Raw genomic sequence first — 23,614 nt, 5'->3', positions numbered from 1 at the left:
GGTTGATAATGTTTCTTTTAAAGCCAAATGACCTTAGAGGCTAAATGCCAGCCAGGAAGAATCACACAGACTACACGGCAGCTCAGGCTGTATTTGTCTATCAGGTCCCACCAGGCATCCACACTCTTATGTAGATATTCCACCTTCTTGTTAAGATACAATTTGTTACTTGGAAGTCTGATTCCCCGACTCTCATAGACATATGTTCTGTGGAAATGAACAGTTGTATTCCTCTTTAAAGATTACATATAGTCTCAGAAAGAAATATAAGTTATTTTTGAAAATCTGGCAGCCTTATTTGGAGTACATGGATACACCACCAACGGTACCATAGGATTGTAAGTATTTGGAGCTCTGAATTACATTATGTACTGTGTCATTGCGGTATTTCTCTGTGATGTGTCATCCTATGCACCAACTATTTTTTTATTTTTTTTATATTTGGGTGGGGGGAATTATCTACTTTATTTAATTAGTTTTATTTCATCTATGTGTGTAGTTTTTTTGTTTTTGTTATGTAATTTTCTGTAATGTTTAATGTAGAGTCCTCTGTATGCTCTGCATGTTCTCTTGCATTGTGAAAATGTTTTGAAAAATAAAATATTCCAAAAAAAAGATACATTTTGTTTGGCTTTTTCAGAAAGGTCTGTCTGGTGCTCGTTTTTGATTGATCATTATAATTGTCATAAGAATCCTTCTGAACACTCACCGATCCTGGAGTAGGAGGGCACGGTGCCGCGCAGGGGGGCCAGACGATCCTTGCAGCCCCTCTCCGGCGTCCCCTCCCTCTTCATGCTCCTCCTCACGTTCTCCCTGAGGATGGAGCGGATCACCTTGATGATGCTGACCTTGTTCTCCGGCACGCTGAGGAGGACACAGACGAGGAACCATAGTAACATGAGCACAAGGTATTTTTAAACTTGATTTCAGGAGCTAAATATAAATTAGGTAAATTGGTCAGAGTCCCATTGTGTCCCCCAATGTCATGGGTGGGTTAATTCATTAGCAGTGAATGATAATTGTCACTGGGTAATGATAATTACTAATTTGGTCCCTGTTCACATGCAGACACTTTGTACTAGTAAATGCTCCAACACTGTTTTAGTTCGGAAACACTACATTCATAGAATAGCCAATCACCCAGCGTCTTCTTTAGAAACAATAACATGAAAACCAAAGATTATTGTACGATAAATTACAAAATGCTTCATCAATAAGGGACAAATTTAAACATAAGTTTTCAGTTAATATCCCATTTTCTTGTGAGTATTTTAAATTCATGTTTAACAGAATGGATTAAACTTTTCAGAGATACACTTATATAGAAAGAAGCTATATGACTGCGATGGATACCACTTATATGTTAGCTTAGCTTTGAGCTAGGAAACCTGCTCCATTCAAAGGGAAAAAAAGTTTCCGCCAGCAAATCTAATACATTTTATGTGTTTATTCTGGACAAAACTAAGAGATAATGTGTTAAGGGAGGTTAGGGTTAGTAGCAAGAGGAGCAAGAAGGTGTTTTTTGTTCTGGACAGAGCCAGGCGGATCTAGGATTTCCCTAAATCAGGGGCTATAATAGGGGCCACATGTTACAATTATAGATCTAAAATGAATTCCTTGTACACTGTTAGTGCTACAGCTTTGATACAAAGCCCAACAGGATTTGATATATTTTTAAAATTGTTCCTTGCTCAAAAAGCTTAGAAAACTAACTGACAGGAAGGGGGGAGATTTCAGCTGGGGCCAGTGCCCCCTGGCCCTGGACCTAGATCTGCCCCTGGAGACAGGCTAGCTGTTGCCATTTTTTATGCGAAGATAAATGACTACTGCCAAACCTTCTCATTTTAATACCGGTTTACCTTATTTTGGATTTACCTTAAGGAATAAGTCACTTGACTTCAGTGTTAATTTCGTTGACGATAACGATAACGAAAAATATTCGTTAAAGCCCCTTTTCCCATGACTAAGACGAGACGAAGACGTAACGAAATGAATCTTTGAAAATAAAAATTATGACGAAATCTATTTTAATTTTCGTTAACGAGACGAGACGAAAATGTTGGCGGTTGACTAAGTCACAACAATTTTTAAAAACATAATCGTATCAGGCCGTCATGAAGTACCCGGAGCGGCGAGTGTGTGTGTCTGTGTGTGTGCGTGTGTGTGTGCACCGGTCCCGAGGCTCCGCCCCCTGCCGCAGCGCACTCGCTCAGAGAGACACAGTGAGATCAGAGCTCGTTCATGTGAAGCAGGCCGGTCACTGACTCACCGGCTGCTTCTCAACTATGGAAACAGTGAAAACACAGAGTTTCTCTGGTCTCAGCTGCTCTGAGATCAGCGCCGCAGCTTCTGGATCAGAGCAGAGGCTGCAGTTGGTTTCTACAGAGCTTCAGTTTCCTCCTCCGGTCTGATCTGCTTTCACTTTTTGTTTTCACATTTCGCCAACGCCAACTAAAATATATAGGCTGCAGCTATATGTTTTTATTTATTTCAAAATAGGGTACTTCTTATTTCATACATTTCCCACAAATATGGGGATGACTCAAATAACCCTACATAGTTCTGTGTTTAATTTATTTCAAAGTAGGCCTACACTTGCCTGTGTATTTTCTTCTCCTCTTCATAAGCATTTGGTGTTTCCCTTTGTTGTAACAGGTAAAATAAATAAAATGTCAACAGTTTTCTTTATTGTTGTTCTATAATTTCATAAATGCAATAATCTACAGATTAGTATAGTATAATTTTATATAAAATTTTATCAGCTTTGTTATCAAATATGTTTTGCGGCTCCAGACAAATTTTATTTGGTGGAAGAGGGGGCAAAATGGCTCTTTTGATAGTAAAGGTTGCCGGCCCCTGCTATAGACCTATAGGAGGGACATCTAACGGACAACCTAAGTACTGCAAGCTAGACTAGTACGCAGTTGTAGACACAACACAGGGGGTCTCTGGACCTGAGAAGGGAAGATAAGGAGTTTAATGTGGCTATTAAATGTGACTAAAACTAGACTAAAACTAAGAAGGATAAAAATGACTAAAACTAGACTAAAATGTAATTTGTTTTCATCGACTAAAACTAGACTAAAACTAAGAAGGATAAAAATGACTAAATGTGACTAAAACTAATATGCATTTTCGTCAAAAGACTAAGACTAAATCAAAAATAGCTGCCAAAATTAACACTGCTTGACTTTAAGTAAAGTAGGTATGAAAAAGTGAAAACATTATTCCAGTTTATCAGAAGTAATAACTTGAATGACTCATGAATATTAAGATCTCTGAAGAGTAAAATAACAACCGAATCCGTCTGATCATCTGGATGCTTGTTGGAAAAAGTCTGATAATAATGGTAAATAATATTATCCACTGCCGAGAGAGAGGGTTATTATTGTTCATAATAATAATAGATAACCTTATGAGAATGCCCACTTTCTTTTTTTTGTCCTGTGAGACTTCATTCTAATAATATCCCTATTTTAGCAATTACTTTGAGTACACTGTTATTATGACAATGACACAATAATGGCCAAAAGTACAAAGAGAAGAGCAGTTGCAAAAAACCTTCATTATCCTTTAAAATACAACTATTATTGTGTGTGTCCCGGGTAGAAAGACCATGGAATGTCTACCAGAGTTAATCATAACTGATTGCACCTAAAGTGGAATCTCTGACCTGCTGCACAGCTGGAACATGGTCTCTGGTCGGCCCTTCACTTCGGACTTGGAGTGAACCAGCTCCCAGATGCAGCTGCTCTCTGTGCCTGTTCCTGCAGGAGCGAGGAAATAAAGAGGGAGACTTTTAATCACACTGTCCATACATGGTTTATGGTTTCAGGAGGAGATAAGGAGGGAGGGCGCTGAATGAAAATGCCAGAGGAGAAAAGGTGTGTGTGTGTGTGTGTGTGGGCCAAGACAATGAGTTGAAGGGTGTGTGTGTGTGTGTGTGTGGAAATATGAGGGGGAGAAAGAACAAAACGATTTAGTGGCTGTGCTTTGTGAGTGATTTAGTGGAGCTAATGGTGCGCCAGCCCTCTTACCTGCAGTATTTCCCAATCTGACTTGCAGCGCCGAGAGCGGGATGAGCCAGCGGAACTTAAAAGGTTCTGAATCTCCGTGAGAAAGTGCTGAACGAGAGTTGGTCTGGTCATCGCATGACACATGAGGGGGGGGAAAGAGTAATGATGAGTTTCATAACAAAGATTTAATGGTATGATGACAGGAAGTGAGCGCAGCAGACACAATACGTACCATCTTCTTTTTCAGCTTGTTGTTTTCCCTGTAGACCAATATCACCGCTTTCTTGAACACTGGTGAGAGGGAAAACAGAGGCGTCTTAGTTCTGACTGCGAACGCCTCTTGGGGAAGAGCCGACACCAACCCACAGAAGCATTTTAGACGCTGTCTTGAAGCTTTAAAGTATATATCCGCTCTACAGCTATGGGTATTGAAATTTACTGAGATCTGTTTAAGCATTACTGCCGGCAATTCTGTGAGGCTTCGCTACAAACCCAGTTCTCTCGGTTTGTGCTGTTTAAACATTTTACCTGCAAACTGGGGACTGGGGACTGGGAAATGTGTGTGTGTGTGTGTGTGTGTGTGTGTGTGTGTGTGTGTGTGCATGTGTGTGTGTGTGTGAGACTCACCAAACACGGTCATTTCGGGATCTTTTCTCATGCGACCCAGCGACGGATGCGGGTTGAGCCACACCACCGAGGAATGCATGAGAAACTCGCCCATCGAGATCTCGGTGACCTGAGAACGAGACGGGAGGGGTTCAGAGGAAGGGGGGGCGGAGACAGAAGAATAACATGTCCCACATATCTGGTTTATCTAAGAGCCTGTTTAAATGCATTGGAAAACTACAGCGTCCTGGACAACATTATTTAGCATTCAGTTTGAATATTTATACTGCAGCGCCTACAAACTAAATATTCCATCAATTTGTAAATGTATTCCGTCCCTAGAGGCAATGCACAGAAGACGGCGTAAACAACATGAGGAGCCAAACAGCTCCACTCTGATGTGTTCTGCTGGGTAGAAGCAGTCGAAATTTATTGTGGTAAGTGTTCGGTATTTATCAAAATGTACAAAACATCCAACTTTAAATCAACTGTTGGAGCTTATAAACCCGATTCAAAAAAATCTACCTCCTTCTCCTGGCCGGTGTGTTCGGCAACGAGCTGATCAAACACGGAGCCGTAATCCTCGTAGATCTTCTGCATCTCGTTGATGTGGCTGGCCACCTTCTCCATGGCCTTCAGCGCCTCTGCAGCCACAAGAACACAAGTGGGGATCGTACATGAGACGGCTTTGTATGACAGTGGCGGGTTTTATTTGCTTATTGTATGAGCACTATGTGATGGCATGTGCCAAATCTTACGTGCCAAGATCTCTCACTCATGCATGATGGCATAAGTGAGAGCATATGTAAATATTTTGAGCGCATCTTGAGGTTCATTTATGATCAACTTTAGATAGCACAGGTGCATCATGGAAACGTTCCTTTTTTTGTCATTCAATTAAAAAGCCATATACGTGAAATATCGGAAGACTTTTTTTTTTTTAATTACGATATATATTCGGATATATAACATTTTCTCAAATAACTGATGAAAAACATTGAACTTCTTGTTTCAATGTTAACATTTTTGGAGATGCATGTGTACACGGAAACAGTTGGAGCCTTCTGTCCGTACTCTGCATTCCTTCAGTCCCTATCTGTGAACGTCTTCGGAAAGTTTACGGAAACGGACGAAATAGAGCAGTACCACAGGAAATCATGGGGGGGGCAGTGTTGCCAATAGCTCAAGCAAGACGATCGTAAGCAGGACTATCATAGCACACGAGGAACAAATTTCAACAATGGGTGAACTTTTTGAGTAATGACTTTAAGAGTTGCTAAGAATGAGGGACGTTATCACAACCTCCTCGACCGTCACCATTTCGACCAAAACTTTTGCCTCTGCGCTGCCCCTAGTGGATGTATTACTCAACAAATGTCCATATCTGTAATTATACATGCGTTTCTCTCCGTACCGTTGAGGTGATAGTGCTCCTCGCTGTCAGCGTCGGTGAGAGAGACCAGCTCCCGGAGCAGCAGGGGGTACTTGAGCACCCTCTGCACCGGTTTAATCAGGTAGGACTCCAGGGTGGAGGAGTGCTGCTTGGTGGGGTTCCTCGCATCCAGGAATTCCTTGAAGGCCTGATCTGTCTTAGCTGAAACAAAACACACACACTGTTTAAATACGGATCCTTAAGCAGGCAGGGATCTTTGTTTTGTCATGTTTGAGGTCTCAAGGCAACATGGCTAGAGATGTGCGATGTCAAAAACTGCTGACTCTGCATTGCATATAATTAGTCCAGTGCAGGCTGGTGCAGAATCATGGTGCAATAACATGTCTCCAGCAGAGGGTAGTGTAGGCTTCTTCTCAACCTACCATGACGGCTGCACTATTTATAAGCGTAAACATCTGCTAATGAATCCATTACAGTCAGCGCATCACCTCGGAGGATTTTTAATGAATGGAAGTGTTTTCACACAGTAAAAGCAAAATGATGATGAGTTACTTAAAACCTCTTTTGTTTACAACCTGTTAAAAAATGATCACGTTGGATAGGTTGTGTTTCCACTGAAGCCAACAGCACCATGTTAAATATGCAGGTATAAAAACCGAACAAGCCGTCTGTAAAGGTGGTGACATTTTCCCAGAGCAGCGTTCTTCCACAAGGCAAACTAAGGGGGGCCATTAAAGTATTAATTGTACCACTCCCAGCCACAGACAGGCAGCCGCATCGACGCCTCCCTGAGTAATTGGCAGGCAATTAACGAGTCGACAAATAAACAGAGGAGCTGAGGCAACCCAGTGCCCCTGGCATGATGGGAAAGGGAGGGGAGTGATGAGGATGGCAGAGACAGGCAGACACAGGTTATAATTACTCCAAGGGTTTGACAAACACCCACATGTTTTTTTTTTCTCAGTGTCCTTGGATCAGCTGGTTGTGACCAGACTGCGCCAGGAGTTCTGTGTCATGCTGAGCGACCCTCTCCATGTGTGTGTGTGTGTGTGTCCACTGTGCAACCACCACTTTGTTACACTGTGCTCTCCAATTATCATGCAACATGTTGATCTAATATTAGTGGTCAAAGAACAGGGTGTATAAACCCTGTGAACCGGCGGCTGGCATCTTGTCCCTTCACTCATATATAAATGTTGCCATTTTGGCTCAAGTTGACGCTGAGCACAGACTCAAGTACTTAAGAATAATCATTAGTGAAGACATATGAGTGATTCAGAAAGGACAGCCAGTCATTCTTCACCATATGATCCAAGTACAAAATTAGAATGGCCAAATAATTCCCTTATGGAACCATTTAAATTCAATAGAGCCTGGTTTTTATTTGGATCTGCACCAAATTACACACTTATAAATATCAAGATCTATGAATTTTCTCTGGGAGATTAATGAAAAAGTGAATTAATGATAGAAAAATATAAATAAACACCCTTGATCTCTTCAAGACATCTTCAAATGACCAACAGTCCAAAATCAAAAGATGATAATTTGTTTATTGAATTTATGATTATCATTATTTGATGTTATTCACTATAATAATAGAATGTACCTAAGTAGAGCGCATACCTCTGCCAAGGCCCAACATTCCCCTTGAAACCAATCAAGCTACACCAAGGATAAGAATTAGTCTCTTAAACCAGTCTGACATTTTCATCATGATCTATGAATGATTCTCTGGGAAATCAATCTGATTTGGATCTGCACCAAAATTGTATGGGTCGCCACACCCTTCCACTAAGTTTAACAGACAAACAAATGCTGATGAAAGCCTTGGAGAAGGTAAATGAAATACTAATAATAATAATACATTCATAAAAAATTATTAATTCAAAAAATTGATGATAGGCTTTTGTTTTCTTTCTGATCGCAGATAACAGCTCATCTAAACATAACAGAGCTGTTTTCCTATGAAACACAACATTTTATCAGTAATTATAACTTGATTTGATTCTTTAAAAAAAATATTCAACTGTGAAGAAAACCCATTTACACACAGTGCTGCTTTGATATCCTTATTTACCGCATCTTATTCTCATCTAGATAATTCTGACCCATCAGACATTTTTCTCTCATCTAATCCTATTAAAAACCCATTCTGCAGCTTACTTCGAGGAATATCCCATGCAATTCTGGTAATGGGGCAGATTTAAGCAGCACACGGGGTGGGGGGCAATTTTCTCCTCCCCTTCCCACTTAATGTCATCAAAGAAGCCAATCCCCTTACAGTTCCCTCCGCACCGGGCAGCGTTCCCAAAAAAGTGGCACAAAGGCCCACATCATAGCCGGCATAAATCAACTTTAAAACTTCTGCTCTGTCACACACTGTGGAAGACACGAGGAGTTATTATGGCCACTCATGTTGTTACGGCTGCAAATCTGCCGCCAGCCGACAAGGTTATTCAAAGTCTGCGCGAAATAAACGCACGTGTTTGTTTAAACTTTGTCTGCTTGTGAAACAGGTAATGGTCGTGAATGTTTAGAAGCGTGGATGAGAAAAAGAAAGCCGAGGGAACTCTGCTTTTGTCAGACTGATCATTTGTGTGTGTTGGAGCATGATGACCATGGGACCGGGCTTGCGGTAAATTGGAGAAGTATCGCTCACGTCGCTTTTATCCACTCTCTCACTCTGGGACATTGCTTTGTATATCATTTCTCAAAAGAGAGAGCAAACCCTTAAACGCGTGATGAGAGGTGTCTCTGATACGACGTAGAAAGTCCGGACCAAGTAGTGCAAACATTCTCTGGAGTTCATGTCTGAAAATGGCTTCAGTTGTCACAAGGAAATAAGTATGTAAACAATCATCAGTGAAATTTGATAAAAACATTTAGCGTTTTTGCCTCACAATAAGGTTTCAACAGCTTTTCGGTTGGTGGTTCGATGCCCAGCTCCTCCAGTCCTTGGGCAAGATACTGAACCCCAGATGGCCCCTGACGGCTGTGCCAACAGTCTACCAATGATGTGATAGAAAATGCCCTGCCTATAGAAGCGCTGTATACATGTGTGTGTGTGAATGCGTGAATGAGACTTTAATTGGTCAATAAGACCAGGAAAGTGCTATATTAATACAGTCCATTTGCCATGACTATAAGTTTGATAGGTTCCCTGTTCAGCTGTTATGAAGCAGACAATAGGCTTATTAGGGGAAGGGGAAGAATACGTGTCATAAAGCCGCCATCTCTGGCATTACAGACTTTTCTATTCAGGATGTGTGATTTCTCTGTTAGCATTTCTCTGGTCGTACCTCTCTCCAGGACCTTCTGGACCTTGATGTGGTTGGCACAGAAGCCACTGTAGAGCTTGAAGTGGTCGGCGTAGTAGAGGAACGAACCCCCGAGAGAAAACAGCAGCTTCTGTGAAGGCAGAGGGTGTGAGGGGAAATCAAGAAAAGGACAGGGGGTGAGTGTTGCCACACAGAAGCAGAGTGGGTAGAAAAAAAACAATAAGAGCGAGAACATGTGAACTCGTGACCCAGCCTCTGTCCTCTCTCTCCTGGGGGAGGATTCAAACGCCCCCTCTGTCCCTCTGGTCTAACCTCTTGAGAACATGAGCTTTAACCACCATCTGGATCAATAGACCCCACACCTTGTCATATCGAAGCTATAAATCAGCCAACGCTGCTGCTGTCACATGTCATTTCCATTATTTATAAACAACATCTCAAACATCACTTGTACGTTTGGAAAAGCATCTAACATCCCCTATATCCGCCAAAAGTACACTGCATCTGATGTGTCACTCTGTGTGTATGTGTCTCACCTTAAACTGTGAGGGGGTCTCCAGGGTATTGAAGTCGGGCGAGGAGGCGATCCGCTCCTCCAGCGTCTGCAGGAAGACCCTCTGGAAGTCCAACATCTCGGGCAGGCTGCCGAACAGACTGTCCATCTGAGGAGGAGGGGGACCGAGGTACAGGGGTAGATGGAATTGTAGGGAGGAAAATATAAGAGAAAGGGGGCAGAAAGGAGAGGGAACATGAAGCCACGGCAAAAAACAGAGCCCAAATAGCTTGTAATTCATAACAATCAGTCGCCCAGGCACCCTGGAGTGTTATAACACCTTAGATCTGATGGATCCATCTCTGATAGAGGCACTCAGGGACAAACTATAACTCTGCTAGAAACACAACACATATATACGCACACGTATATAAAGATGTACAGGCTAACACGACATCTCTATCACACAAACCCAGGGTCGACACTTCCCTTCATTAAAAGGTGTTCAGGGTCTAACACGCCCTTGTCAGCTTTGTGCCTGGACACATCCCACTGTCCCATAATGGCCTTTTAATTTGCCCCAGTGCTCAGTGGCCTATCGACTAGTAGTGCATCTTGGGAGAGAGCGAGAGCGTGAGCGAGATAGAGAGAGAGAGATATTGAGATAGAGAGAGACATCCTGTGTTGGAGGTCACGTCCGGCACATGGACTGGAACTCGGTGGTCATTAGCACACCGCAGCTTCTTTATGTGTTGTCACAGCAACGCAAAAACACGTTTTATTTTAATGGGGGGGGAAATAAATCCCACATTTGCACTGAAATCAGTGGAAAGAAATAAACCGACCTGAATGCTTAAAGGGTAGGTTTCCTGGTAAGATTGGCCTTTATTGGCGTGTCCCTCAAAGGATGCTAGAAGGTCAGCGGAGGGGGATGCTAATTTTTTTCCTCCAGTCCATCGCAGTGGTAATGAGGGAGCTCTGGCCTATGAGGGTTCATCGCTATCACCTCTGGGTAATAAACGCTCAATGAATTCAACGTCCTATATCATCTCAACGCTCCCAGGACACGCCTCTGGGTGCTACACGCTCCATTCTTTCCACACACACACACACGTCACTTACCTCGTCCAGTGTGAGGAAGCTCTCGTTGTGCAGCGGTTTCAAGTAGATCTCAAACAAACTGGCCAGGTCCTGCAGCAAAGGAACATTGTTAAATTAGTAGGTTGGTGAAAATTAGTCAAACCCATTCTATGGCCCACGTGTCATTTAACATCCTTTTCCTCATCAGATCACTGCTTATTCTCACTTTATAACCTCTTTCTTTCTCCATCCCACAATTCACCCCCCCCCCCCCCAGCCCTTTAATGGGGCTGTAGCATGTCTTGGTATCGCTGGGGATATTCTCATTAGGTTGATTTATGAGCTTCCTTCTCCTCCTCTGCCTCATCCCCTTCTTCTCGCCACCTCTAGGCACTAGCGGTGCACAGATTCAGGTGAGCAGGCGCTCAGGGAAGACGATCACCTCCCTCAATTACAAATCAAAGGCAGGTTGAAGAAGTAGGGGGCTGCACGGGGAGGGAAGGGAGTTGATGAAAAATTAGGAGATAGAGACGAAAGGGGGAGAAAATTATATGAATGTGGCTGCTTTATGTGCGTCAGCGAGGAGAAGGTTGTGAAGGGAAAAAGGAAAAGGGCAGCGCAATGATCGGGCGGGAGGAAGATAAATAAGGGTCAATGTGACTAGGGTTGCAAAATTCCGGGAATATTCAAAGTGGGAAACTTTCCATGGGAATTAACGGGAATATACGGGAATTAACGGGAATTAACGGGAATAAACGGGAATATATGGGAATTAACGTGAATAAACATGAATAAACTGGAAATGTTGTGGGTAATTTATACTAACTGTATTTACCTTTTCATATACAGACATAAATATCAACATTTTGTTTTGTCATAGGCTGATTTGAGCCCTGAGGAAACTTTGGGCACTTGACTATACGCTTCTGCATCGTTGTGTCATTCTTAACATAGGTCTTTGCACAGTATTTGCAAATATACACAGCCTTTCCTTCTACATTGGATGAGGTGAAATGCCTCCACACATGAGATAGTGCACGTGGCATTGTTCTGTAGAATAAGATGAGAAAAAAGTTTGTAAAAAAACGCTAATGCAATGCCAGAGATATAAATAGTTGGCCAAACAATTGGAATCTTCTGTAAACATATTTTACAATTGATGGATAAACGTATGGAAATAGGCTAGATGAACAGATGAACAATCCTCAATCAGCACGCTAATATATTTTCCCCAGTAATATCATCGAAACTTACCTGACTAGTCCTGCACACTACAGCAGGCCTCAATAGCCCTGCTGTAGAGTGAAGGATGCTGGGAGTTATCTGTGCATGTGATGGAAGAATGCACAGTGGAGGGTTGAAAATCAACGTGCAGTGTGTGCTGCATTCCATACATCTTTAAAAGTAGAGTTTTGAATGATGTTTTTATTGCTCAGCGTTTGATTTGCGTATTTTTTTTTTTTTTCAAAATTCCCGAGCTAAACTTCCCATGGAAAGTTTCCGGAAATTTACCGGAAACTTTCCACCACTTTGCAACCCTAGATGTGACACAGTAAACAGCATCTATTTCAGGTCTGCTCTTACTGATGACACATATTACTAAGCACAATATCTAAAAGGAGTATTGAGACAATATTCACTTTGCAAGGAGAATATTAATTTAGATTAATTTAGAGTAAAGAAAGAAACAAGGCAATATCCTGGCTCTTTCCAGTGAACAATCTATGAGCATGGCGTGTGTTATATTTAATTCCTTTAATCAATTGTAAACATTTTAATTGGCAGTTTTATGGGGGGGTCATATGCCAGACCATGTCTATGTTATGTGCCGGGAGCAATAATATATCAATGTTTACCTCCAACAACAAGACTATGTCTTCATCTGTGTTTGATATTTAGCCGCTTTACACTATAACTACCACACGGATTACCATGACACTTGCTGGAAGGATGTGGTATGGATCAGGGAAGAATCTACATTTTGGTGGCGATCCAGATCAGGGGGCAGATCCAACATTGTTCGGACCAAGATAAAAGTCTGGACCTAGCAGATTTAAATGCTCAATGGTGTTGGCTTTTCCAGCAGCTGTATGGTAACAAATAGCACAGTAAACCTGTAACTGCCCCTAATGTGTAGCTTAGAAATGTGATGTCGCCTCGGTTATGTTTTAGCTTAAGGGGACTGTTGGGCCTTGGCGGAGGTATGTGCTCTACTGAGAGCTATTCTGGTCTCAACAGCTCTCGGCCAAGAAATAGTCAGGCACATAATAAAACCTGTGAAAGTTGTTGTTCTAACACTTAAATTTTTGATCCGATTAAAAGCAAAAGAGCTGTAACATGTTTATTATTGAGCTGCTAGTAGGCAGATTTTTTACCTTTATTTCCATGTGTGCCGTTACAATAATTGGAACATATATTCTAATAATACAGCAGTCAGAGATGTGTGGTCTCACCTTCACGTAGGACTTCTCTGTGTCCACCAGCTCCTGGATGACCTTTCGTAACCTCTCAGTGGCGCTCATGTGCTTGGGGCAAGGTCTGAGCAGGGTGGCCTCCCCCGCGGGACCCGACCCCAGCTCGCCTCCCTGCCTAACCCGAGGCTCCTTGGCGTCCTCCATCAGTCCTCCAGCACCTGAGCCTTCCTGAAAGGACTGGTAGAGAGTGCACACAGTGTCCACGCTCTGTAGGGGGCGACAGAGAGAGAGGGGAGGTGTATTTAGGTTAGGAAGCTCAGGGATTATAATTGCCAGATGGATAAAATGAGGATCATGCTTGTTCTAGGAACTTGCATGCATGTGCCTAAAAACATATTCTCCAAGATGCATTAATATTCCTCTTTCAACCATTCACCACTAATGATTCCTGCTCCACAGTTGAAAGAAATAATGACCTATACTTTCCTACACTGTACATGGCCAGCCCCTCTCATGGGCATGCTAATGACAATATGGAGATTTGGTTGTGCACTCCAAGCTAATTGGATTTTCATCAAAGACCTTAAAGTGCATCTGAAAGACTGACTGGATATCCCAGCAGATAGTATTATAGCAACTCACATTCTTCCTCTAAATCTATAATGGACAGTAATGCGGCTTTGTGTCACATCGGTTCAAGAAAATATGACATGCCGAGAGGTCCCAGGTGGTCATGTTAGGAACAGTATGTATTTCTAGGAAGTGAGGGAGGGGGGGTAAAGAGCATCTCACTTTCTAAATATAGCTGCTCGTTCAGCAAAAGGGAAACTTCCTCCAGCCCTGCTTTGTACTTCTTTGAAAGGTGGAACCCCACGACGAAACCCAGCGTCGCACCATTTACAGAGGTGTTCAGTGGAGATAGATAAGGCATTATTTTATATTGGGCTAAATTGCCTGGGGTACAGAAATAACTATCAGCTGTGGGCACCGTACTGAGAGATGTTGCCTGTGGCGGGTAGGGAACTGTAGTCTGAGCAACTGTGGCAAAAAATTCAACATGATCAGCCTCTCTGTTGTACTTTCTGGGATATACATATAAAAAGGCAGTGAAGAAAGCTGCTACGCTGCTGACTGTATTATAGCGAATGTACTGTATATGTACACTTAATCAAAATACAACCCCATTTCTTTACCTGACACAACCCTCAAGCACATCACTTCATTAACTGCCCCTAGCTTTGCTAAACTATAGGGAACAAACTCCGTCAATTATGATGTCTGCGCTAAAAAAAGCCTCATAATGGCCGGTCCTGCTTGATTCAAGAAAATAACATGATGTAGTGCTATAATGTGCGGCCGGTCCTTACAATCAGCAGAGGCTGATGGTTGCCAGTAATAGCAGGTTTTAAATCCGCTGCACAGCAACACAGAGCAGTGGGACAGCCAATATGCGCCAGGAGGCAAAACAGCTGCTCAGCACTCTCCATAGTTCTGTGTGTATGTGTATGTGTGAGTGTGTGTGTGTGTGTGCGTTGTGTAGGCGGGTGTGTTAACTTGTACTTGTATCTTTGTGAGGACCATTTTGAGCATAGCCCTTTTCTCGCTTTTTCAAGTTAGAGTAAGGACTTGCTTGTAGGGTTAGGGTTAGAATTAGTTTTAGATTTGGTTTAGGCATGTAGCTATAATGGATTAGTTAAGAGTAAGGAGTTCGGGGCAGTGTCCTCACTAAGATAGAAATACAAGAATGACAGTGTGTTTATGTACCATTTTGAGCCGAAACCATGTGGCGTGAGCACATTTTGGAAAAGAGAAGGCATTTGGGCTGGTACTATCTTTCAGACCCACTTTCAATGGGTTTTTTTATGGTTAGGTTTAGTTTATGTTAGAGTTATGGTAAGGGGGGTTATGGATAGGGTAAGGGTGTAGGGAATGCATTATCTAAATGAGTGTCCTCACTCGATAGAAATACAAGAATGTACGTGTGTGTATGTTGTGTGTGGGGGGGCATTCTGCTACTGAAAATACTGCATGAGCAAGCACGACTGTGCACAGTAACAAACATGGATCGATAAACCCTTCATTCTCACACTGCAGGTGTCGATGCACACACACACACGCACGCACACACGCACTTGCTGAGATCTGTTCGAAAGCTTGTCTGAGTCACTCAGCTCCAATACTGGTGTGAGCTATACCACCCACCCACAACCTCTCTCATCCAATCCACTCCCAGGGAGCCCACAGACAATCTGGGCTTCCATTAATAAGCCTGCGACTAATCAGCTAGCTCATTATAGCACGGCCACTCCAGAGACCGGCCCGCATTGCAACAGTATATAGAGTGTGTGAGAGAGTGACGGACTGAAAGACAGAAAATAGAGGAACAGACAGAGAAGGGGGGGGGGGTTGTATCTCCTGTGTCTTCTGTGCACGTCAGGGCTAAGCCTCTTTCAAGCAATCCACCACCCACAGCAGCACTCCTGTCTGGATCTCTGGGCTGGTGATTAAGAGGGGGGACAAATGTCTTAATTTGCACTGGTGGAAGGGACACACATTCAGAACGCAGAGCATGACGTATCTGTGACCACACAGACCAGGCTGTCATCACAAAAAACATTATGCTCCATTCATCATCAAAACAGTGACTGTGTATAAATATGACTGCTCCAAAAAGTGGAGCCAAAGCGTCTCAATCACCACCTGGTGGCTGGCTGCAGTATATAACAATAAACTCTGTAATTGATGGGACATGGACCAAACAAAAAAAGTCAAAGCACACAAATAAATGTTTGTCAAAGATAGTCTGTCATTTTAGGTAGTTATTATCAAGCTGATGTATGTTCAAGTACTAATTTAGCAGTAATTTTGGTTTTTATTAATTATTCAAAAATGTCATGACCGAGTCTGATAATGCAGATTATAGATCCAAATGTACAAGATGTATCCAGGATATTTTGGCTTCATTTCTGGACAGAGGGAGGGAGTGGAGATGCATCGTCCATCTTAATAAACAGTCTATGGGTCTAAACGAAATTAAGAATTGACACCGGCAGCTCTGTGAAGCTGCGGTTATTTATGCTAAATCCTAACATCCGCGAGTTAACATTGCTGATACTGACAATATTAACGTGCTTATGATAAGCAGGCAAGTTCACCATGTTGTACATTTCTTAGTTTAGTGTGCTTACAAGTTAACACTAGCAAATAGGGCTCAATAAGGCCATTCTGGCTTGTTATTTTAAATCAAGTTCTATACATTTTTACTTATAGTGACTAACTTTCACTATCCCACTAAAGATCTGCTTGACACACTGATGATGGTGCCACACACAACGACAGTCAGCCTTCATTCACAAATACATGCTCTGGGAAATCTTTATATTACACCAGGCAGACAGGCAGACAGGCAGACAGGCAGACAGGCAGACAGACAGGCAGACAGACGAGGGGGCTGCCTGCAGGAAACACAGAGGTTGAGGGATATCAGAGAGACATATTTATCAAATTGGCCACTGGCAGCTCCAGACAGGAGAGAGCAGCCCAGTGGAGATAGATACCAGTCATATCTGCTGTTAAATTTAGCTATAGGCGCCCCCCAGAAAGAGAAGGCCTAGCCAGGGTACCACCCACACACACTCCTACACACACACACACAGACCACTGATTAATCTAATTCTCATCCGAACATACACTGGAAGGATATGGGCTCAGGTTCACATCGAACACATACAAAAAAGGTGATGGAGGAGTCACAGAGTTGAGGAGGGGAACTGAACAGATATGCTTTGCGAGTAAATAAGATTTTCATCAACGGCAAACTGCAGAAACCTGCTTTGGAGCACGATGAGAGGAGGCAGAACCAAAGAGGAGGGGGAGGCGGGGGACTACAGACAGTCATGACTCAGGAATTGCAATAGCCTCACGACAATCCCACCAACACAGCCCAGCAGCCAGCCCAAATAGGCAATTAAGAGTCGAGGACAGGAGTCAGCAGAGGTTGAAGAAAAGCCTGCAAGCGTCGGTAAGACGAGTGGATTCGACGGTGCTGCTGCGGGTTCATATTCAGGTTTTCTCCCTGACAGCTGTCAGCTCCGCATCACACTTCTACCTCCTCTCCCTGCTCGTGCCCTCAAGTCTATTCAGAAAATAAGTCTTTGTCCACCCTTGCAGGGTAAAAAAAAAGGGACCAGATTCTGTTGAGTCAATTTGTCTGCAGTGGCATTCTTTCATTTTCCGTCATTTTTGATAGAAGCAAACATGTTGTTCTTTAGCTACATGTCAAAGTGAAAGGTTCCGTTCCACATTACAAGAGCCAACTAAAAATCTTAAAACCATTTTCACATTTTCATTCCAACCTGACCAAAGAAATTCCCATGACATAAACTGAGGTAAACCTCCATCTCATTCCTCTGAAATAAACCACATTCACACTTTCACCCAGTTTGGTAAAGATGCCTTCCTGTCGTCCCTCTTGATGAGGCTTTTTCAAAAACTGAATCAAATTTCACAGTGTCAATCCCCCTAGATATTTACTTGCTTTCTTGGTCCTCTGCTCACCATGAAGAGCATCCTGTAGAGCAGCCTCCACGCTGCTGTTGCCTGACGCTTGGTCCTCCGGGCCAGCGAGCAGCCCTTCCTACGCAGCCTGCCCCCCCTGGACGCCGGCATCGTGGCTCCAGAGACGGTGCTTGTTTCAACACACTTGACCAAACTGGAGAAAATGTCTGAGGCGGAACTGAGGAGTTGGCTCGACTCTGTTTGAGATCTCGCTCCGTCCACAACACCTCTCCTTCAACTTTCCTCACCCTCCTCCTTCCCTGCGCTCTCTTTCTAGTTCGCAGCTGCCCCGCTGTCCCTCTTAGACCCGGGGTCAGAAGCCCTAGTCTGGAGTACACCTCTGCATCTGGGGAAGAGTGGACTTTGATGGGGATTGAGCCATTGATCCTCCGTCCTGCCCTTCTGTGAGCGTAGGCAGAGAAAAAGTGCTTGCTGCCGGCTTGTTTTGCATATCAATCAGTCGTAGACGGTCTAGCCACTTGGTTTGTGCAAATACAGGGGGGAGAATTCCCCTCGTATCTGTCTCTTTGCATCAGTCCTGCTCGGCCCATGTCTCTACCTCCACATCCTGCCAGCCATCTCTCTTCCCTTTGCCCATTTTCCACCAGATATCTCCACTCCTACTTCCTCTTCTGCTGGTTCTTCCTCTCCTTTTCGGCTCTGTGTGACCTCTCTGTTGTGGTTTCCAGAGAGCTGAATGGAGAGGCCGGGGGCTGTATCAGTGTCCAGTCTCTCAATAGCGGCAGTACAATGTAGACTGTTCTGGCTTGTTACCTCCACACACAGAGGAATGGCTGACTCAAAAATGGGAGGCTCTGAGCCAGTGGGGGTAACACGGCAGGAATGTTAACTGTGGCGTCGCACAAGAATAAAACGTGACATGTATCAGTGCTTACACATGGAATAAATAAACAGAAGGCTGCACTGGACACGAAAACAGAACTTGTTTCCAAACTTGCTTTTTTATCATTCATTTTCAACAGTTATTCTTTGGGAGGATAGTCAGCTGATTGAAGGTGTAAGGATTTGCATGGGAAGACTTGGTCCCAGGTACATTATCATCTGGATTCCTGTATTAAGACCGGTTACAGTGTCAATTCGTATGCAAGGGTTGGGTGACATGTTAAAATGTTCCAACTGTCTCCAGGTAATAACTTAATCCCTATACCATTTTCAAGAAATGAGTTATTGGCCTTAAGCTTGTTGCGGGAAAAAAAAAATACAGAATCCCCTATTTGGTATAATATTGGTTATTAAACCAGATCTGAAAACAATTTCTGTACCTACTGATTGGATTCGAGAGCTTGATTAGCATTTCGTCACTGCATTGCATTAGGAAAGATGGAAAACAGGGCAACAAGAACAGTTGTAATATGGCCCAACTCCAAACAGCAGCTCCTATATCAGTGTAGGCGATGAATTCCCAAGGCAGCAGAGCTCCCGCCTTCAAAACATTATTTTCAAAAGCCCTGAAAAAAACCCAACAAGCTGTGCACTTAGGCTGCTGGGCTGGAAACACTGTGATGCCTGTCAGCCACCGGTGACAGTCTACATCTCTATTTGATGTTCCATTATTTTCTCTTCCGATGAAATGTTGCTCAAATCAAAGGAAAAGCTGTGCGCCTTACCAGCGGAGAGGCCACAACGTAGCAGAAATAAGCAAATATACATGACGAGGGAGAAGATGAAGAAGAGTAGGCAGACTGGTGATTCATTTGCCATGTTAGTGGGCCATCGTGCCACGATGCCATCTTCTTTGGAGAGCCCAATAAAAATAGACATGTGCACATAAATCAAACAGAGTGGATGGGAGGAGAGAGAAAGACGAGAGGGAGGGCTGATCTCGTTTTGCTCCACTCAAGCCCATTTATGCCTTTTATTATTCATCCTAAACAAATATTATTCCACAAAGTCTCAGAGGGCTTTGGGAGAGCAGTGTGTTTTAATAATGAAACCAGCTTCAGACAACAGCACCCATTCTACCGCGTCCCCTCGGCTGTTCAAACCCACTCCTGCACGACTGCCACTGCAAAGGCAAAGGACTGAAAGCAACTATACAGTATTTCTGAAATAGCAAATGCCTAAAAGTAAATGAAAGGTCAATTGAAAATGCTTGTTGCCAATATTGAACATTCGCTTGATGACAAGTTAGTCTGGAATAACTAATGGAAATCTCTGTGCTGCCCCCAGTCCCCGCACTGACCCCCAAAACACTCGATCTGGGGGGTTCAGAGGGAAAAACGATGCAACCTGGACGAGCCGCACCACACGACTGCCAAGGGGACAGGACACAGACAGATAACACAGCTGCTGAGCGCACAAGGTGACTATTGATAGCGATACACGCCCATAAAGACCATAACTGCTAATCAAACCGATGCAATTCATTCTGATAGAGCCCATACTTCTGAGATAACATCATGGCAGTAAAGAGACGCAGCAACACTGTGACCGTTTGACCTGCTCCCATCTGGCCACACCATAAACCTGGCAAGAGGACGCTTAACATTAAAGATCACCAGGAGAGGGCTGTGTGGAGAGGGTAAGCTGGGACAAACAACGTGCTTACCTGCTAATTTTTAGGAAGGGATGTTTACATTTCTTACAGTCTTGGTATTAGCCTATGAACCTTTGCTACTTAGCACGAAAAACAATGTCCCACAGAGCTGATGGGAATGTCATCTGCAAGTATTTGGATAGAAATCTGTTCTGGAAAAACTAAAACTGTGTTAGATGAAAATGGGCAGACTTCCTCCTCTAGGTGCCATCTGTACCATATTGTATGGCATCCATCCCATGATCTGGACCAAAGTGGTGGACCAATACCATCTGACCAACACCGCCCACCCGTCACCACTAGCATGGCTACAAACTAGAATGGCACTCAGTAGAACACACACCCTAGCCAAGGCCTATCAACCCCCTCTAATTTGATGAAGTTGCACCAAATTTGACAAACTCTTTGATATCAGTTTCCTAAATGTGCCAGATTGCTTTTCCATCTAGAACCATGAATTATTCCATCGGAAAATGCTGAAAAACACCCAATCTAACAATGTTCAGAATGTGGAAACAAATTCCAGGATCTTCCTCCTGATCTGGGTCTGTTCTAAAATTCAATAGGTTCTTTCTTTACCAATACTGCATCCTTTCACCAAATATCATGGAAATCTGTTTAGTTGTTTGCAATCTTACACACAAACAAACCAACAAACCCACCAGCAGAAAGGGACAACATACCCTGCTTGGTTGAGATATTCATTTATATATATTGTGAATTCATAGCATACTACAATTCTAATGTCCTGTACAATTTATAATACAATGCTAAATAAATGCAAAAGAAAGAGCAAATTAATTATCCGACTGTTAAACTAGTCCAGACTCGCATTACTGGAGATATTTAAAAAAAGAATATGATGACAGAAGGTTGTGGGAGTTGTGTGAAACTTTGCAGCTCAAGTGTTAATAGTCTCACCCTCTTCAGCTAAAACCTGCCCACAGCCCATAATAGTTACCGGTTGTTTGTCCCCTTTGGCCTCTCGGTGGCAGGACAAGCAGCCGGCCATGTCCTGAGCCAGGCAGGCCAGCTTGTCCCTGAGGAGCCGTCCCAAACTGAGCAGCGCAGAGCCCAGCAACAAGTCCTTCTCCTCGGCCTCACAGCCAGACGGCCAGAACCAGCACATGGACAGGAGCGAGCACAGGGCCTGAGCGAGTGACTGGTCCCGCATGAAGAGCTCAATGAAGGTGGTGAGGTAGAGACACGACCGGGGGGCTTCACCGTTCGACGGGGGGGCAACAATAGGTATGGTCACTGCCATGGAAGCTCCAGCCAGCCCCTTTGTGGTCATTCTACCCAGACCTGCGTCATGTTGGATGCTCTTGGTCGCTCCTGGGCTCCTTCCTTCTCAGTTTGTGTCTGCCTTTCCAACTTGTTTACAGTGGAGTGGACTGACTGCAGCAGGCCAGCATTAACTGCACTGACGACAGTAAGCTCAGATTATTAGCTTGCTCACGGCCAGATGGCGGCTGATGGGCTTAGTCATAACACACACACACACACAGACACACACCCCCCCAAACTTGCAGACACACACTCCAGTCGGGTAAAAGAGCTTCTGCAAAGTTTAGGGAGGGGATGGCTGTAGCTGCAAGGAAGAAGGGATCTTGTTTGAAGAAGATGATGCAGTTGAGTATCCTAAGGCATCACCGAATCTTTTTGAAGTCCAGCACCAAAATAAGAGATGAGAATCAAAACTGAATAATTCAACTTCTCTCTTAGTCACACATTTTTTTATATAGTCTAAACACACGTTTCTAATTCCTCTTGCCTACTGAGACGTGAAGCAAAATGAAAAGTCGAGACCAAAAAGAGAGGAAGAAGTAAGGAAGCAGTCTACTTAGATTTATACCTTCTTCTCATCCAGAGAGGCCTAATAACATCACTGTTTCACTTGAGTGAATCAAGCTGAGCAGCACAGAGAAGTTTGGCCCCAGTCTTCTTTCACAAGACCATTTAAATGCTCTTACTCAAATGTCTGGATCAAAGCAAAGAGGCTTAAAATGTCCGCCCACTGTTTAACCTTTGGTTTATTACAAGACATGACCGACCAAACATACAACTTCTCTTTATTGGATAAAACCAAAGTCACAGTTTTCATTACGTAATGGAATTTGACATTAAAGTGACATGGCTGTAATCTACAAGCAAGGTCAAAGATATAAGTCTGCACAATAAATAAGATGCTGATTTAGTGGATTTCACAACATAACACAAACAAAAGGAAACTAAGGCTGAATTACATATATTATAAATCAGTATCAATACAATAATTTATTAAGTAATTGTATCCTCAAAAGTCTCAATCTTCCGATATTTGTATCTGAGAAATTAGAAGAACTATAGATTGTATATAAAGATGAATGACGCATCTCCACTACTTTCCACGATGAAGCTACACTATCATGCAGTACGAATGCCCCCATCTTGGCTCATTTGTAGCCAGTAGCAATGGTACAGATGTCCCGCTGATACATGCGCTCAATCACGAGTCCATCTCAGCTGTCAATCATGATGTTTCACCCCTTATCTACTGATATGGAGGAGGTGGAGTTTATGACCTATACTGCAGCCTGCCACTGGGGGGCAACCAAGACACTTTGGCTTCACTTTTTGGCGCACTGGCTGAAAATGACTATGATTGTGAAAGGTTTGCTTTAAAAATGATTCGACTATTATTCTATAACTGTTATGCAGGAAGGTCTTGGGTTTATATAATTTAATGATTTAAGTGAAACATTTTCAAAAACCAAAAGGCATTGAGTTTACTTTCATGGACGATTAAGAAACACAGCAAATGTTCACCGAAGCAGGGATGTGAGGGTAATTCTCTGCACATCCTGGTATGTTCGTCTGTGTGTGCATTGATACACGAGTGTGACTTCACTACAGTGGCTGGGTGCCATGTGGTGACACCACACCATGCCAGATTACTTCCCCTGTCCTTCCATCTGTCTACTCAGATCGCCTGTTACACTTTAGATGTGTGTGTGTGTTCAAGTGTATGCGTGAGAAAGTGTGGATCACCTGCCACTCAAATAAAAAAATTCCCCCCAAGCCTCTCAGTTTCATTAAACAGGCGGAGATGAGGTGTGGCATGAACAAAATGGAAGCTGAAGCTTTTGGATTTCAAGACAAACATCGCCTCACTAAAACAAATGCATGCATGTGAAATCAATTCAATTTCAGGTGCCTCATGGGAGTTATCCGGGAC

General features: G+C 43.3%; 1 protein-coding gene across 1 annotated transcript in view; it reads right to left on the bottom strand.

The window, feature by feature from the left end:
- The window catches only part of tiam2a (TIAM Rac1 associated GEF 2a), a 53,594-nt gene that overhangs the window by 2,104 nt on the left and 27,876 nt on the right, over window positions 1–23,614 (bottom strand). The window contains exons 15-25 of the mRNA XM_061082386.1: window positions 13,323–13,550; window positions 10,912–10,980; window positions 9,833–9,958; window positions 9,318–9,426; window positions 6,037–6,216; window positions 5,148–5,266; window positions 4,644–4,752; window positions 4,249–4,307; window positions 4,038–4,140; window positions 3,674–3,767; window positions 710–864 (exon numbers count right to left, since the gene is read on the bottom strand). Coding sequence (XP_060938369.1) covers window positions 710–864; window positions 3,674–3,767; window positions 4,038–4,140; window positions 4,249–4,307; window positions 4,644–4,752; window positions 5,148–5,266; window positions 6,037–6,216; window positions 9,318–9,426; window positions 9,833–9,958; window positions 10,912–10,980; window positions 13,323–13,550 — 1,351 coding nt within the window. The remainder of the gene's footprint in view (window positions 1–709; window positions 865–3,673; window positions 3,768–4,037; window positions 4,141–4,248; window positions 4,308–4,643; window positions 4,753–5,147; window positions 5,267–6,036; window positions 6,217–9,317; window positions 9,427–9,832; window positions 9,959–10,911; window positions 10,981–13,322; window positions 13,551–23,614) is intronic.

Source organism: Limanda limanda, chromosome 12 (assembly GCF_963576545.1).
Source record: "Limanda limanda chromosome 12, fLimLim1.1, whole genome shotgun sequence".
Classification (NCBI taxonomy): Eukaryota; Metazoa; Chordata; class Actinopteri; order Pleuronectiformes; family Pleuronectidae; genus Limanda; species Limanda limanda.
This window is presented reverse-complemented; position numbering and strand designations above follow the sequence as displayed.